Source organism: Podarcis erhardii (assembly GCF_964252035.2).
Source record: "Podarcis erhardii genome assembly, chromosome: Z".
In the NCBI taxonomy this organism is placed as follows: domain Eukaryota; kingdom Metazoa; phylum Chordata; class Lepidosauria; order Squamata; family Lacertidae; genus Podarcis; species Podarcis erhardii.
The window spans coordinates 5,677,240-5,694,667 of record NC_138504.1 but is presented as its reverse complement, the minus strand read 5'-3'; the positions used below and the strand labels follow the sequence as shown (position 1 = coordinate 5,694,667).

At 45.2% G+C, this 17,428-nt stretch overlaps 1 protein-coding gene across 9 annotated transcripts in view; it reads left to right on the top strand.

The window, feature by feature from the left end:
* ATP11C (ATPase phospholipid transporting 11C (ATP11C blood group)) overlaps positions 1–17,428 on the top strand; it is a 102,273-nt gene that overhangs the window by 76,383 nt on the left and 8,462 nt on the right. For 4 of the 9 annotated variants that reach the window (XM_081847887.1, XM_081847888.1, XM_081847886.1 and 1 more), the window contains exons 25-28: positions 2,134–2,269; positions 4,399–4,464; positions 4,682–4,785; positions 7,095–7,248. In XM_081847887.1, the coding sequence (XP_081704013.1) occupies positions 2,134–2,269; positions 4,399–4,464; positions 4,682–4,785; positions 7,095–7,248 (460 nt within the window). Of the gene's footprint in view, positions 1–2,133; positions 2,270–4,398; positions 4,465–4,681; positions 4,786–7,094; positions 7,249–13,226; positions 13,316–16,494; positions 16,700–17,428 lie in introns of those variants that run through there. The other 5 variants (XM_081847889.1, XM_081847883.1, XM_081847885.1 and 2 more) reach the window with 4 other exon arrangements.

The following is a 17,428-nucleotide window of genomic DNA, read 5'->3' as shown; positions in this document are numbered from 1 at the left end:
TCTGCTACTTAGGCAGTTTATCACTGCTGTTTGGGCAGGTGGGATGGTCCAACAGCAGAATCCCAGGCGGGGCTTGCAGCAGTGGGCTCCCTGTGGTTTCTCAGTGGGATAGTTAGCCCTGCCATCATTACGGTCTGTCCTGAAGCACATTGCCTTTCCTAAATCTTAGTGCAGCTCTGCCTGGTTTGGCTTTGTCTGTGAAACGGCGTTGCCGTAGAAGGTGGGAGGGCTTTAGCCCAGCCTACTATTACAATAGGCCCTGCGTTATCAAAACAACGCGAGAGGGAAGGTAGCTTTGCCTTTCTCTGCGTCATGCACGTTTCCAGAAGTAAAACATTCCTGATCATGGCCCTGTCAAAGCTAAGCACTTTTAAACCCCATTGATTCTTTCAGAGGGAGGTGCCCAATTCAGTGGTGCCCAAACGTGCTTGACTTCATACCATACCATTCCAATTTCATATATCCCAAGGCCCATATCACCCTTCGTGGTAGTGGTGCCCTCCCTGTGGAACACCCTCCCTTCAGATGTCAAGGAGATCAAGAACTACACAACTTTTAGAAGACATCTGAAAGCAGCCATGTATCTGGAAGTTTTTAATGCTTGATGTCTTACTGTGTTGCTGTGTTGCTTCATGTTACGTTCTTTCAGGTTACGTCCCGCGGCGACCTGGAAGTACCAGAAAGGGTTACTTCCGGGTTTCGCCGCTCACGCATGCGCAGAAGCGCAAAATGACGTCATGTGCAGAAGCAGCAAATTGCAACCTGTGCATGCGCAGATGTGCCGCTGCGGGTTGCGCTCTTTTCATGTTGCGAAGGGCCTCCGGAACGGATCCCGTTCACAACCAGAGGTACCACTGTATTTGGTTGGAGGCTGCCCAGAGTGACCGGGGCAACCCAGCTAGATGAGCGAGGTAGAAATAAAACAACAACAACAACATATAATAAGATGAGCTGGGGTAGTTGTAGCAGAACAGCTGAAATTGGGAAGGAAACAGTATTTAAAGGGGGGAGTGAGGGGAGCTTGATCCCTACAAGAATTGGTCTGCTATTTATTGTATAACAAAGAAATATGAAAGACGAATTGTGTTAGCTCATCTTTGCTATTATAATAGCCATATTTGCATGCCATCTGCTGTGCAGCAAGAGGCCATGGCTCAGCAGTAGCTGTGTGCAGGTATGTGAAAGTTAAAAGGAGATGATGGGAGAGACCCTTCCTCTGGTGAGATCATGGAGAGCAGTTGTCAGAGAAGACGAGGCGGACATTGATGGTCGGCTGCTGCCTGGGCCAAATCCTGCTGCTGTCCCACTGCATTCCTTGCATTCCCTTTTCAGTCTTCTCAAGAACTCTCTTTTGGAAAGAGAGTGTGTTTCAAGTCCAGTAGAGGGAGCCCATGTCTTACGTTCCTCATAGGAATGATAAGGACAGAGCATTAAAGCAGTTTCAGGTATCAGATCTGTGTTTTGTTTTTGCTATTATTATTATTATTATTATTATTATTATTATTATTATTATTATTATTATTTATTAAGCCACCAGAGCAATATAGCTAGAGTAGTTCGGACATTTTCCTCACTTCTTTTTGGAGCGTGTGGCTGGCTAAAAGATGATTCTGTCGGGCCAAACAAAAGAAGAGCAAAACCCAGACTGGGCAGAGAATAAGTACTGAAACGGAATGACAACCAGTGGAGAGAAGTGTCTGAAAGTTATACAGTCACCTTGTTAGTGTCTTTGCAAATTAACTCTTCTTGTTTCTTTGCATAACCTGCTAGTCTTATGCAGCTTTCTTTTCCACTTCTAACGCAGGAAGGGGATTTCATAGATTTTATTTATTGTAATTTTTTTAATCCTATGTTCCCTCTACAGAGCTCAAGGTTCTCCCCCTCCCCAAATAAAATGTATCTTTACAACAACCCTGTGAGGTTGCATGGTTGTGTAGGGATTGTGCTGCTGTTGTAATCTTCAAGGTCACCTTCTGGTCTCCTGCCTGCTTTGAGGCCCTGCAGGACACCATCTGGCAATTGCGTACGTACACACACACACACACACACACACATACACACACAGACACCCCTTCTTGCTTTTCGTGAACACAGTTTTAAAGCCTTTTCTTTCTGTTACATTTTCCTTGGCAGGAACGTTTCCGACAACGCCATGTTGCAGTTGAAACCTTTCTTATACTGGACCCTCCTGGGCCTTTTTGATGGCTGTGTGTTTTTCTTTGGGACTTACTTTTTTTTCATGAACTCTTCTATAGAGAACAACGGAAAGGTAAGAGGAACAAAGCCTTTTAAACCAAAAATCAGGCTGTGCCTGGAGTTGCTGTATGGTGCAACTTATTCCACGCACCCACGGGACCATCAGATGTGTGTATCTAAAAGAGCATGCCCCTGTCATGCAGGAAACCACTTTTGAAACTGTGTGATTGTGATTTCTTTCTTTCTTTCTTTCTTTCTTTCTTTCTTTCTTAGCTGGGAGGTGGGATTGAGGATTAGTACTCTGTTGTCCACAGGAGGGTTTTTTAACCTTTCTCCTTGTGTTGTTTTCTCAATTAACTTCCCCCACCCATGAGTGGAGTGGGCAGCGTACCCGTTTTGTTGTTGTTCTTTGTGTGTGTGTGTTTTCGTGCAAGTTAATAGAGAGAAATGCCATTGGGGGAGGGGGGGGAAGGATTACAAAACCTCTCCCCATGCGCCATGTCTTGATCTGAATGTTCACCTCCCCCAACCAACAGCTGCAATTGTCACTTCAAAAACCTGTGGGGAATCTTGCGTGTGTCTTCGTTTGCCTTCAGGTGACTTTGTGTAAATGTTAATTGTAAATTATGTATTTGACCATTGCAGTGGTGCATCTCTTCTATCAAACCTGTTTATTTGTGGCCTCTGTGCAAAGGTTGTTCTTACTGCCAGTGAATCAAAGCCTCTTTCAGATTTTGCAGTGTTCCATAAACTCCGTTGTACAGTGTTTTTTTGGAAGCAGCAGTGGTTGGCAGCTTCCAAAAGAGAGATCCATGTAGATCTACTTTGCTTCATCCTTGGTGTGGTGGTTAAGAGTGGTAGACTTATAATCTGGTGAACTGGGTTCACTTCCCCGCTCTTCCACATGCAGCTGCTGGGTGACCTTGAGCTAGTCACACTTCTCTGAAGTCTCTCAGCCCCACTCATCTCACAAGGTGTTTGTTGTGGGGGAAGAAGGGAAATGAGATTGTTAGCCACCTTGAGACTCCTTAAGGGAAGTGAAAGACGGGATGTCATGTCCAACCACCACCTCCTCCTCCTCTTCTTCTTCTTGCAAAGTTGCTTCTTGTTGACCATTCAATCACGTTCCCTGGCTTCCTGCACCTTGACTTTCTGCCTGTTTGTCATTAAATGCAAAAGAATTTAAAAACAAACAAACAAAAAAACACTTTTTACATGTCACTTTCTGTTTTAATGTATGCATTCAGATCTTGACAGAATTTGGTAAGCAAATTGTCCCATTTGTTGCCATTGTTCTGACTTTGAAACACAGCCTGTTGCTTTTTCTTCAGTGTGGGTAGAGCCGAAAAATAAGAAAGAAGGAGATGCGTGAAAAAGGAGGGATAGCAGTCCACACATAAAGGCTTGTCCATGTGGGTGTTGAGCACTGAACCAGAGGTTTGGGAATTGGATCCTAGGGATGGGATTCAACTTAAGTTGTTGTGTGAGCAGAGCAAAGACCGCTCACGCAGTGGGACCCCAACCCTCAGTGTGCCCTCTGCACCCCCTAAATCTGCTTTGGAGAGTGGTAGGGGAGCTCCACTTAGCACCATATTGAATTCCACACCCCATGAAGGCAGGGGTGATGCAGGCTGCATCATCCCGTGATCGAAAAACACAGATCAGTTGTTGTTTTTTAATTTGCCTTCTCCCCGACTGAGTGCACGTGCGAGAACATTACCCAGAATCCTCTGCAGAGACTGTACCTTTCCTTGCAGTGCCAGTTCTTCTGTCGTCCAACCGCAAAGCATTCTTTCATCTGGACCCCTTACCAGCCAACATAAACCTTTGTGGAAAGGAATGCTAGCCTTGCTTCCTCACACCTGTGGTTGTTTTGGTTTTTTTTTAAAGCAGGAGACCACTATGGTTGTGTTTTCTTTTCTTTTCTTTTCCTTTTTAAAAAAAGAATCATTGAGCAAATTGCAGTAGATAGCCATAAACGTTACTTGTTTGATTTTGTTGTGCTCTGCAAGGTGGTTTTTGTTTTGTTTTGTTTTGTTTTGTTTTGGTTAGGGGAAAATGTTCTATTGATTATTGCAGTATCTTGCTCCTGTGGGGTAGGGATGAATTATTCAGTTCATTGTAATCATCTGTTTAATTCCTCGCCTGCCCTCTTTCAAAAATCTGGACCAGGCAAATATCTCAGCCAACTCTGTTTTTCAGATGTCTGGGAACTGGAGTTTTGGAACAATGATTTTTACTGTATTGGTGTTCACCGTCACTCTAAAGGTTAGTGTCCTCGTTTGAATTTTTTAAAAAGCCACCTCTCAATTTAGTTGTACAGGGGACTTCCTGACACTGAGCTTGATGTATTGATGTTACTGGCAGTGATTTTCTTCCTATTGCTCCAACTGCTGTAGTAATTAATGATAATTTTGCCCTACAACATATTGTATCTAAAGCTCCCTGTTCTCTTTTATCTCTTTCTCTTTTTCAAATACTCCAGCTGGCATTAGACACTCGGTTCTGGACGTGGGTGACCCACTTTGTCATTTGGGGTTCTTTGGTCTTCTATGTGTTTTTCTCATTCTTCTGGGGAGGAATCATTTGGTAAGCATTTTATTTTCAATTTATATTATTGTGCTCCAGCGTAATCTGCACCGATTGCACCCCAGATTTAAGTGTAGTGTATTTGCATATTTGGGGGTGGGGTGGCTGTTGGGTGTTTGTTTTTATTCTTATTATGTATTTTGTGGTTTTATATCTTCATTTTATTCTGTGAGCCGCCCTGAAACCCCCAGATATAGGGTGGTATATAAATTTTAATAATAATAATAATAATAATAATAATAATAATAATAATAATAATAATAATAATAATACCACCAAAAGTTTAGTGGGGGGGGAATTAGGTGAGAACAAATACCTTAATAAATATGAGGTGCCTCCTCCTTTAACATAATGAGATTGGTGTGGGGGGGGGTTATTCAATGCTACTAAAAATATATTTTAAAACTTTGTAGGGACATGGGAACATAGAAAGTTACCTTCTGCTAACTAAGGGCATTGGTCCATGTAGCTCAGCATTGTCAACAATGGCTAGCAGCAGCCTTCTCAGGCAGGGGCCTCTCTTTTACACCCCACCTGGAAATGCCTCCTGGAACCTTCTGGATGCAAAACATGTGCTCTCCTACCACTGAGCTATGACCCTTCCTCAGGACGAGGTAGTGGGAAGACCTATGCTCAGACTCTCACATGGCCATGAAATTCACTAGCTAGCCTTGCTAGCAAATGAGTCCACCTACAGCACAAGACTGCTGTGGCGATAAATTCTGTGTGTAGGGAGTGGCCCTGAGATCCAAAGGGAAGAGTCTTCTGTGCCTTTGTGGTAGAGCACATGCTTTGCATGCAGAAGGCCTCGGATTCAACCCCTGCCATCTCCAGTTGAAAGGGTCAGATAACAGGTGCTGGGGAATGACCCCTTCCTGAAACCTTGCATAGCTGTGGCTAAACAAGAGTGGACAGCACAGGTCTTGGTGAACCAGTGGCCCAACTCAGTGTAAGTTAGCTTCATAGGGATAGCTCAGTTGGTAGAGCACAAGACTCCAAATCTCAGGGTTGTAGGTTTGAGATCCAAGATGGGCAAAAAGAGTCCTTCACTTCGGGGGGTTGGACTAGATGCCCCCTGTGATTCCTTCCAACTCTGGTCTGTGATTTTATGTGCACAGATGGGGCTGGAGTATAAAATGCATTACCGTATTTTTCCATGTATAACACGCCCCCGTGTAGAACACGACCTCCATTTTTGGGGACTCCAAATAAAGAAAATGGGGGGAGATTGCCCAGAATTGTTAAGCTTTTTCAGGGAGGGGGGTTGCCCAGAGTTGTGGTTTGGGCAGGGATTGCCAAAAATCACTTACCCGCCTGACCGATGCTGAAAAATCTCTCATGTCGCCAAAGCCACCAGTTGTCTGCAGGCTTGCTGCCAGCAACCACCGATCGCCCGCCCAATTTCCACAGCGGATGCCAATTGACCGCAGTCATGGCCACAGCCACCAATCACCCACCCAATCGCTGCTGACAATCTGCTCGCGACAGAAACCAATCGCCAGTACCCCATATGCACCATGTACAAGTGAACCCCCCAATTTTAAACTTGAAAAAATAGTAGGAAATATAGTCTAATACACAGAAAAATATGTTTAATCCTATATTATAATAGGGGCCTCAGGTCTCCCAAGTGCCAATCCTTGCATGTGCATGCATAGTTTTTTAAAGACTCACCCGTCCACTTACAATCCCAGACCTCTAAAATAACAGCAGAATGACAGTCCTCGTTAGAATCACAAATATTGGCACCAGAACCTACAAACAGCCACTGGAACGTAAGACATCGAAAACAAACTAGCAAAAGATTTGTGTGGGCAAAATGGCATGGTCCATGTTCAATGAAGGGGCTATCGGCATATTTGAGAGAACAAGATGGGGGGTGGGTTGCAATGGCTCAGTGAAGGCCCAATGGGCATTGGGAATACTGAGTGACTGTTTAGGAGGGGCATGGAAAACCAGATGGGTAGGAGGGAGAATGTAATGGAATAGCCTGGGAGAGGGCATGGCCGGCTGGCTTCAGGATGAGAACAGAAATCATGCTCCGGCAGCACAGCAGCAGCAGGAGGCCCCATTAGCTAAAGTGGTGCTTCAGGCTAAGAACAGTTTCAGGTTAAGAACAGACCTCCAGAACGAATTAAGTACTTAACCTGAGGTACCCCAAGATTGATATATCATAAATCTTGATGCTTTGGGATAAATAAAAGAATGAGCCTATTTGGTTGAGGGGTGGTTTTGTTTTTGTTTTTTAATAAATAAATCTAATGTGTGCCTTTCTTTCTTTCTCCCTCCTTCTTTGTTGTTCCGGCCAGGCCTTTCTTGAAGCAACAAAGAATGTATCATGTCTTTGCCCAGCTGCTGACTTCTGTCTCAGTCTGGTTGGCAATATTTTGCCTGATCTTCCTTGCCCTTCTCCCCGAGATCCTTTTCCAACTCTTTAGAAGCATGAAGAGAAAACGCCACCAGGTAAGGAGCGAACGGAAGAAGCCTGAGACTTCTGAACCGGAAGAGTGGATCCCCCTCTTCTAAGCGATCTCTTTGGCAGGCAGGCTGTTTGGAACATTTGGAAAGCTCTGCCCAGATTATCTAGCAGTGCCTCATAGACGGCCAATGGCTCTTTGTCGAGATCAGCAAAGAGGATATCTCTGGGATATGGAAGGGCAGCTGACAGTGCATAGCAGACAACAGCTTCATCCATCTAGCCTGTCTAGACCTGAACTCATAGAGGCTGGACCAAGACAAGCGAGAATGCAAGCAGGGGTTTCCAGAAAGAACTTTCCCCCCAAACTCCAAATCAGACCCAGACTCCATATTTTGAGGTTTTCAGCTGGACCTTTGCTTAGGGCTTCCTGCATCTCTTTCAGCAGTTGTAGAAGGTGGTGTTTTGTTTTTGTTTTTTAAGAGTTGAGGAGATGTCCAATTTCTTTATGTCCCTTTATGTCTGATAAGGGCTGAATTGCCTACCTGTCTGAATCTGATACTGCAAGGAGCCATTTGTGCTGGAACCATAAATCCCATAGCATACCTGTTGGGACCAGCAGGAAGGGAGCTTGGTTTTCCTCTGTGATTCTTAACAAGCACTAAACCCCAGCCATCTTAAGTCCCTCACTTGGGCTAGTTGAATAGTACTTAGTTCTCAGTTTTTCAAAAACACTGCTAAGTGTCTGCTGCTCAGAAGCTGTGACTTTGACCCACTCACCCCCAGCAGCCACCATCCATGACAGATTGGGCCTGCCAGCTGAATCATCCTTTGTGTCAGTGAGGCCATGGCAACAGTCACCTGCTGCAAATGTGCCTCCCTGGAAATCCTAGCCATGGGTGAGGAAGTGTGTGATCTGTGAGCTCATAAGCTCCGTACTTCCCCCTTGAGCATAAGTAACCACTCTCTGCCTCTAGCCTTAAACCTGGATTAATGCTGGTCAACCAACTTGGGAGGGAATCCTGGATAATGCTAAGCACTGTAAGTGCCAGTGCAGATGGTAAACTGGGATTGCAGCTGGGCAGGGAACAGGTAGCCAGTTTCTTAGTTGAGAGACCAGCAGTATTACATCTGCATCAGAACTCCCATATAATATTTGTTTCATATGGTTCTAGCCCATAAACCATTTCGTGAATTGCACGTCTCCCTTTTCTTACTTTTCTTTTAAAAAAATGCTGGAGTTGGCATTGTTTTAACAAAGAAGGATTTGGTGAGTTCTAAGTGATGCCTTCAGAAATATTTTCCGTTGTTTTTTTTTATACAGCGTGTTGAAAAATGTTGCCGTGTGCATTATGTTAGATTGTACTTTCATGCGGTTTTACAGTAAACTTTATACACAATTAACATGTCAAAGAGTTGTCTTTGCTAAAGTATAAAAAAGGCACAACAGCATTATTATTAAAGTACCCCAAAATAAATTGTGGAGGCTGTAGATGCTTTTAATGGGCAGCTGTCAGTCGAAGGAATACTATGCAAGGTAGCTTTGCCAGCAGAGGGTAGTGGCTAAAACTGAACAAAGGTTTCCAGTTCAGACTGCAATTTCACAGGACAGCCTTCGGCTCAGCTCCCCACCCGTATGTTTTTGGGGTGATTGGTAAACACATCAGTGTGATGTGAGGTGCTTTGAACACACCACAGTATGTTTTTGTTGTTGTTCTTGCCCTTGACACATTTGAATCCACTAAATCCTGCTGTGTTTTCTAACTGGCAGATGGTGGGAGGGCCAACATTTCCCTCTTTCAAGTTACATTAGCAGCACATTTAGGGGCAAACAGTAGGCAGGTCCCCTGACAGTTTCCTAAAGGGTTTAAAAGGTGTGGAAATTGCATCAGGGTTCCAAGTCTATGTGGAAAGTGGGCAACCTTTCCACATAGTTGCCTCTCCAGGCAGAGGGTTTTTTGTGAGGGACACAGGGCATTGTGTCCTTCTTGGCTGTTCTCCAGTGGCATGCTCCGGCACTGCTGCTCCCTGCTTCAAACCACACCATCCAGCCCATGGAAGGAGGCAGGACCAGGCAAGAGCACTGCACCAGAAGTGGTGGGGTTGATGAGCAGGCAGTTGCAAACCCTGTAAGGGTGAATGGCCAAATAGGACTGCAAAGTTGTTGCACAGCAAGATCCCTGCACCTTGTAGTGCCGGGGTGGGGACCTGTGACCCTCCAGATATTCCTGACTCCCACCAGCCCTGGCTGAATTGGGAGGAGTAGATTGTTTAGTGATTTTGGAGGTCAGATTAAAAACTTTCCCCCCAAAGGCATGGATATAATACAGTCATATCTTGGTTCTCGAATGCCCTGCGATTCGAACATTTTGGCTTCCAAACGCCGTAAGCTCAGAAGTGACTGTTCCACTTTGCAAACTTTTTTGGAAGCCGAATGTCCGATGGAGCTTCTGCAGCTTCTGATTGGGTACAGGAAGCTCTTGCAGCCAATCGGAAGTTGTGCCTTGGTTTTCAAACTTCCAGAACAAATTCCATTCAAGAACCAAGGTACGACTGCAATCCGTTGTGGGCATCACAATGTATCCAGTTCACAAACGAAAACCTCAGACCTGCCCCCTTCATGAAAAGGGCAAAACACTGAAACACACACAAACAAAAAGCCAGGCATCACCCCGTCTGGATCCACCAGCCCAAAGGAGGGCTTGTGGGAGTGGTTGGGTGCAAGGGTACCAAGGATGGATGCCAAAAACGCCAGAGAGATCAGTTCTAGTGCTTTATTAAAAGAAAGGTGTAGATTTACAGCAAATCAGCCTGCCAACCTTTACAGACATGGAACTGTCACCGCAGCAAGGAGATGGCTTGTCCATGCCCAAGCAAACGTGCATATGTTTCTTTATGCACAAAGTAGCATATGTCACTTTGGCTAGGACTTCCCATCACTTCACCTGACCAGAAGAGGACATAGATGGCAAGCACCCAAATGTTACAGAGAGTTCCTGTTTCTGGGCTCAGAGCCCAGCACCCGAAGCCCACAGATAAGGATAACATCAAAGTCAGCCAATTAGCGTATATCAAAGCAAGTGAATATAAACATATATGAGCTCCTTGCTACAGCAACTACCAGTTAATTGTGGGGTTATCTTGACTACCAAGATGGCGTTAGCAAAGCTTCTGGAGTGGTTCACCTTTGGTTCAGCACAACCCCAACTAGGGATGGGGAAGAAGTTCAGCTCAGTTTGGGTTTAAGTGTGTACCTACCTATTTTGCACTTTCTGAAAGAATAACCAAAACTCCATCACCCTTTGAAATTTGCAGTCCTCTGCATTTTGCAATGCAATTACCCAGTCAAGTAATGTATTTAAAAAACGCATAACATAAATTGTGCACGTGAAATGCTGTATGTTAGGGGCAATTGCTTTGCAAAATGTGTGTATTAGGCAAAATTGCAAGCATTTGTATATCAGGGTTGCAATATTGCAAGTGACACTGCTATATTGATGAATTTTCATGAAGACAAGTGAGGAGAACTGAAAATATGACTGGAAGTATGTGAAACTCAGAGAAACTGCAATTGGCATATTCATCCCTAAGCCCAACCAAACACCCTTTCCTCAAAATGAAAATACTCTTTGAAAAGAGAGGGAGAGAGGAGTGGGTAGGTGGGATAGCGGGTATTGGCAGACACCAAGAAGGATCCGTGGTGCCCCCAGGCACCAAGTTAGGGTTCCCAACATTAAACTGGGATGAACAAATAGCACAAGTGGCTGTGTTGTGTGCTTATGTTCTCTCTTGGTGTGGAGTCCAAGAGAGACAAGACAGTTCACTTCCCTCTTAAAAGCTGTATTCTAGTTCTTTTTATTACAGTCAGTTCCTTTAATTTATTTTTTATACAGAGCACAGTTGAGCGAGGAGAAGACTTGCAAAACTGCTCTGGGAAGAAAGGGGGTGTTCACAATGTTCCAGGTTCCAGCCAATCAGTGCTGTGCACAGCCAACTTCTGCAAACCAAGATTTCCTGTGAACTTAATGAGATGACTGTTCATTGGAACAAAATTCAATGATGGTGCCTCCAGAAGCAGACTTCCTAAAAGTATATGCAGCTGTATATAACCCTGTATGGAGTCTGAGGCACTTATGGAAGGAGAAAGGAGGTTTTTCAGTTCAAAGGACAAAATCCCTTTCTCATTTTACAGCTTGAATAAATATTATATGTGGCTGTTTTATTCAAGCTGTAAAATGAGAAAAGGATTTTGTCCTTTGATCCTCAAATTTTTATGCAGTCTGCCCAAGAGAAACTATCGGTTCTGGCAAATGAGAAGGTTTTCTTGTGAAAGATTTATCAGGAAAAAAAGAGACAACTGGTATCACAGTATAGTATTGTGTGACGTATTCAACTGCTTTGGTTGACCAATCTAAAAAAAACAAAGGTGTGTGAAAATGCAACCCAAGTGAGTGGGAACAGAGGTGGTAGAGCATTTTCCCTCCTGAAAGGCTAAAGCAAAGATACGAAATCTGTGGCCCTGCAGATGTTGGTGAGCTATAATGGCTCTCATCATCCTTGACTGGCTGGCCATGCTGACTGCGTCTGACAGCAGTTGAATTCAGTAACACCTCAGCGTACCAGCTTCCTCTCCCCATGTTCTAGGAACATGGCAGAGTTTTATAAAAATTGGGAGAAGAATTGAGAGCAAGGGAAGTTTGATACACCTTCTCCTGCCCCCAGAAAAGAGACAGTCACCCAATGAAATTGACATGACGGTAGACAAAAGAATGTTCCTTTCTTTGTGGCAGCACCTTCCATATGAGAGGCATACTCAAAGTGGCACCCTCCAGGCCAGTACTTCTCAAGCTTGGGTCTCCAGCTGTTTTTGGACTACAAATCCCATCATCTCTAGCTAGCGGGACCAGTAGTCAGGGATGATTGCAGTTGTAGTCCAACAACAGCTGGGGGCCCCAAGTGTGAGAAATTCTGTTCTAGGTGTTGCTAGGCTGTAGTTCTCATCACCGACCACCATGGTTGATGGAAGATAGAGTCCAACATCTGGATGGTAATAGGTTACCTTATGGCAAAGTTTGCTAGCTATCCTGCATTTCTTTTTACACTGAAACTCTTAAGGGTTAGACAAAATCTTGGAGGTGGAGAGGTCCTTTATTTTATTTTGAAAAATAATAATATTTTTGGTCATGTTTACATTCCACCTTGTCTGTCATGGAACCCAACCAAGGCAGAGGATATGTGATTCCCTAGGGAACACCCACCCCGACACTGACATGTCACAGATCCATCAGACGAGGCGATGATGCCATGTACCTTAAGACCATGCTCTGGCCAATGGCACCAAGAGTTAAATGCAGCCCCAAGGAAACGCCCATATTCAGGTGCACGCGTATATATCTATATCTATATAGATCTATATAGTTATCTATATAGCACACATATACATACACATGCACACAACCCACCAATAATTGTATTAGCCCTCCACCCCCGTTCAGGAAACGGAAACAATCCAAAAGTATTCGGCTGGTCACCTTTGGAAACAAGATGCCTGGAAACGAGATGGGCGTTCTGCTGGAGCCAGCAGGGCTGATTCCTGAGTGTAAAAGATTACATACACAATTTTTAAAAATGCAATACAGATAAATGTTCCCTGCCCTCCCCTTTTTTTGCCTGCTCTGAATAAACTGATTTTTTAAAAGCCTCCCCTCCTCCCTCTGGCCTATTTCAGAACAAATCAGCTTCAGTCGCTGTGCTTTTGTTCCCCAAGTCTTCCTGTTTAAAAACTGCTGCTCTCTTGTCTCTAACTCTTCAGTGCTTCTCTATCTCAACATATTCTGTTCTCCCTGGTTTTTATTAACAGCGCCTTCCCCCATGTTGAGGAGGTATTTGAGTGGAAAGTTCATTTGTAATTTCTCTCTCTCTTGCTCCCCCCCCCCCGCCTGTCCCCGCATTCCTTTCTGCCCCCACCTACCTCCCTGCCTCTTTGAAATCTCCTCCTTTTTTCTTTTGTGCCCTTCTGAACCAGGTAACGAGGCGCCTTCCTTCCTCGGGAACGTCTACTATCTTCGTGCTCTCTCAAACTTCCAGCAATCACAGCTTCTCTGAATGAATAAGGTGATCTTTCTTCTCTAATAATTGGAAGCCCTTGAGCCACTTAGCTGCTTTCCTTTCTCTCTATGCATATAACTTCCTTGATAATGTGTGTGTGTCTTGCCTTTTCTTTTTGAAGATGCATCTCCTTGCATTTCTGCTTTTCACTGTGCATTGCTTCCTCCTGTCGTTCCATCTCTCCCCTTCTCCAAAGGCATCCCAATCTTACCCCTCCCCAATAGCCCAGCTGTCTTTGTGCCTGACAAGGCTCTGAAGCTGACTGCTTGGAGATTGCAGCTACCAGCGTTGAGCAGCTGGTGTGGTTGAACCATCCATGGAAGAGCCAGTGGTGGTGTAATGGTTAGGGTATTAGACTTGCATTCAAATCCCCACTCCCACCAGGAAGCTCACTGGATGACCTTGGGCCAGTAACCAGTATCATCAACTTCATCAACATTATCAATTTATTTCCACCCCAATGGCACTTTTAAAAAAATTGCATTAGTTTGTTGTTGGCATGGATCTGTCTCGAGAGACAGTGGGGCGCACCTCCGGGGGGGGGGGGTTGAAGTCAAACCACTGAAGAAGTACAGCGTCTGCCAGTAACTCATTTGTAATTTCTCTTTCTCTTGCTCCCCCCCCCCCCGCCTGTCCCTGCCCATCAGGTAACACACAGGGAGTTCATAACTGCTGCCTCCCATGTTGTTTCTGCTGCACTAGCACCACCAGAGTGACCTCTGGGCGGTGTACATGGAGGCCCTGAGCTGCCCAAGCAACAAGCCCCACCTCCCTCAGCCTCCCTGATGTGGTCCAGGAAAAAGCAGAGAAAGACATTTGGCACCAGCTTGGCTGCTAGAAGTTGCCAGAAGGAGGTATACAAGGTGCCATCCAACCATTTTAGGGCCTCCACTCTGGATTAGTGTAGGGTTTACTCCTTAGGCTTTTCTTCTCCCAGAGTTATCCCACAAGGCAGCAGAGGTTTAGGATCAAGAGTTTTCCTTCCCAGATTGATGAGTTAGTCCCTCTCTCACTGAGGGTTCGGAACCCATCAGCTGCCCTCACCTGGTTTTGCTGGCCGGTTGAAGCCATTCTCAGGGTATGGACACTGTCACATGCTGACAACTTCTAGGAACCCCTAACAATAATACATTATTATTTGTACCCTGCCCACCCCAGTCAGAGCCAGGCTCAGGGCGGCTAACATCATGTAAGTAAGACAGTATACAAAGAACATAAAAACAGGCAATCAGTTAGTTAAAATACATCTTAAAATGAGTTCAGAGCAAATTAAAATCTGGACAGATGGCAGTCCAAGGGTAAATTTGAGCAGAGTGGGAATGAACTACCCGGGAAGCAGCAGGACATGTTCCCCCACAAGAGGTACAACCCCTCCCCTAATCCCCCATTTACTTTAGTGCTATTAGACTGCCCTTCATCTGATGATTGCAGGGCAGGATTGCACAGTATTCAAAATCCTAGCAAAAATAAATGTATATATGCTATTAAAATGCCACCTATAGCTCCATAACATAGTTACATACAAGAAACCAGGCAGGAGGCCTTCTCGGTAGTGACACCCGCCCTGTGGAACACCTTCCTGATCCTCTAGGAAATAAGCAACTATCCTGACTTTCAGAAGACATCTGAAGGCAGCCCTGTTTAGGGAAGTTTTTAATGTTTGAAGTTTTATTCTGTTTTTAGTGTTCTGTTGGTAGCCACCCAAATGGGTGGGGTATAAATAATAAAATTATTGTTGTTATTATTATTACTCAGTTTTGTTAAAGGCTGGTCAGGAAGCTGCAAGATAATGGAAAATTCAGCTGCTAAGCTACTTACTGGGGCAGCCTATCACTCTTAAAGGAATTAACACGGATTGTAGATAAGCTACTGGGCCAGGTGTTGGTACTGACCTATAATGTCTTAATTTGTTTTTGCACCACTTCAGGTATCATTGCTGTTCATCAGGTGTGGGGGGACCTTCAGCCCATGGGCTAGACTTGGGTCACCAGGCCTCCCCATTTGGCCTGTGAGGCAGATTCCCCCTAAACCACACTTGTGTCAGATGTTGGGCTGGTAAAGACGCAGCTTCATAAAGCAGGAGAAAACTTCCTGCATGTCTGCTGATGCAGGGAGTTCAACCCTTTTCATTTCAGGTGAGCTAGTGAATGCCTGCTGGGAACTGGCTGGCTTACCCAAGCCCTGCACAAAGCAGGGGTGAACTCCCTGCCCATCAGGTAACACACAGGGAGTTCAAACCTGCTTGAGCAACATCTCCCCCACCCCTTTGACAGTTGGGTGTCCCATCCACCTGACAAAGTTACCCAGCCAGGGTGTGGAAGATGAATACCTGGCCTCCTGGGAAAAAAAAAAAAGCTCTCCACCATTACAATTACTTGGAGGGGCCTGCCTTGTCATGCCAAAGGCTATGGGAATATAGCCAGCAGTCGCTAGAGGGGAGGGCCTTTTCTGTGGTGGCCCCTGTGCAGTGGAACAGCTTTTCCCCTAAGCGTAGGCTAGTGCTTGCATTAATAATGCTTAGGCACCTTTTCGAAGTACACTTAAGACAGGAACAAAGTGCAGTATATAGACATGAACCTTTTTGTTGAGCTGGAACGGGCAGCTGCAAGACTGCAGCAATAAAACTTCCAGCACTTTTACAAAGCTGGTTTCAAATTGGATTGCAGAGGGTTGAACTAGATGGCTGTCGGGGTCCCTTCCAACTCCATGATTCTATAGGTGGCTGGTGGCCTATACATTTTACAAGGCCTGGCCAGTCCAGAGGCTTCATACCTCTAGGTGACAATGGGGGCCAGTGTTGCACCCTGCCATTCCCTCCTACCCATGAAGGGCCCCGTGAGGCTAGTACACAGAGAATCCTGGTTAATTTACTAGGCATGGAACTCAGAATCAGTGAGGCCTCTCAGGTGGGGGATAGCAGGCAGTCGTTGAAGGCATGTAAGCTGTATTTTCCCCACACTCTGAATGGAGCAGAAAGTGAATAGTGTGGGGCTTGCTTTCTCTGTTTGCTGCGTGGGGTGGAATTGTGAAAACGAACCACATGCTTCTCAGTTGATATCTTGGAAGGAGATTTTCCTCTTCTTCACAAACTGGTCTGCTTTTCTCACAGTAAGTTGTGTGCTGTCTCTCCACCCCCACCCCACCCCACCACCCTTTCCTTTTAACGTTTCTCATTTCCATTTTAGCTTCCAGAGCTCAGTTGCGTTGCCTTGTTAACCTCGCTTTGCCCAGATCATCTGTTGCATTTTCACGTGCTTTATACTCTGTTTGCCTCACCCTTTGCAGAAAAGAGGGCGCCCTAGGATTGCAGCCAGTTCAGTGCCGACCAGACCGTCAGTCAGACCTCTCCTTTTAAGAACCTTCTCAGACGAATCTAATGTATTGTGACAGGTATCCTGTTCTCGAGAATTAGGGCCTGGGAAGGCATGGATTAACCAAGTGATCCCTGAAATCAATTAAAATGTGATTCTTGTAATCTCAGCCACCGGGGCTGGCAACCCTCCTTGCCAAACATCGCCAGGTACAATGCCTGCCATACGGGTTTCGGGTGCCATTTGGGAGTTTTGGATTTTCTTCTTCTTTTTTTAGTGGAGATGTTTTTATTAAAAGCAAGATAACTAGAAGCAGGAGGGAGGGGTGTTCCCCTCTTCTCTTTTTAACCTAATATCTAGCACAGGCCAGAGCATTGAAAGCTTTTCGTTCAGTAAAAGCTTTGTGGCCATCTTGTTTGAGGTTTAGAAGGTGTTTGGAGATGCATGGATCTTTTTTCTGCAAAAAGGCCCAGAAGCCAGAGGAGCCTGGTTTGCTTCTCGACTTCTGCACACTTCTGGGTCTTTGTTGCCCTTTCCCACAGGTCCCTCAACCTGTGGCTACTTCTCTGTTTCCTGGAGCCATGAAAGCCAGGGGAGTTGCCAGATACCCCCAACCCTGGCCATAAAAACTATGAGACATCCCCAGTTCCCTGAAACCTTTGTTGTCAAAACTGAAGTACGCAGATGAAGGGATGGACAGAATTAGCATGCAATTGTTGTTATTATTTTACTTTGTAAATGCTTTCATTTGATTTTTCCAGTATAACAACATGAGAAGCCCCCATACAATAAAAGGGGGAGGGGAAAA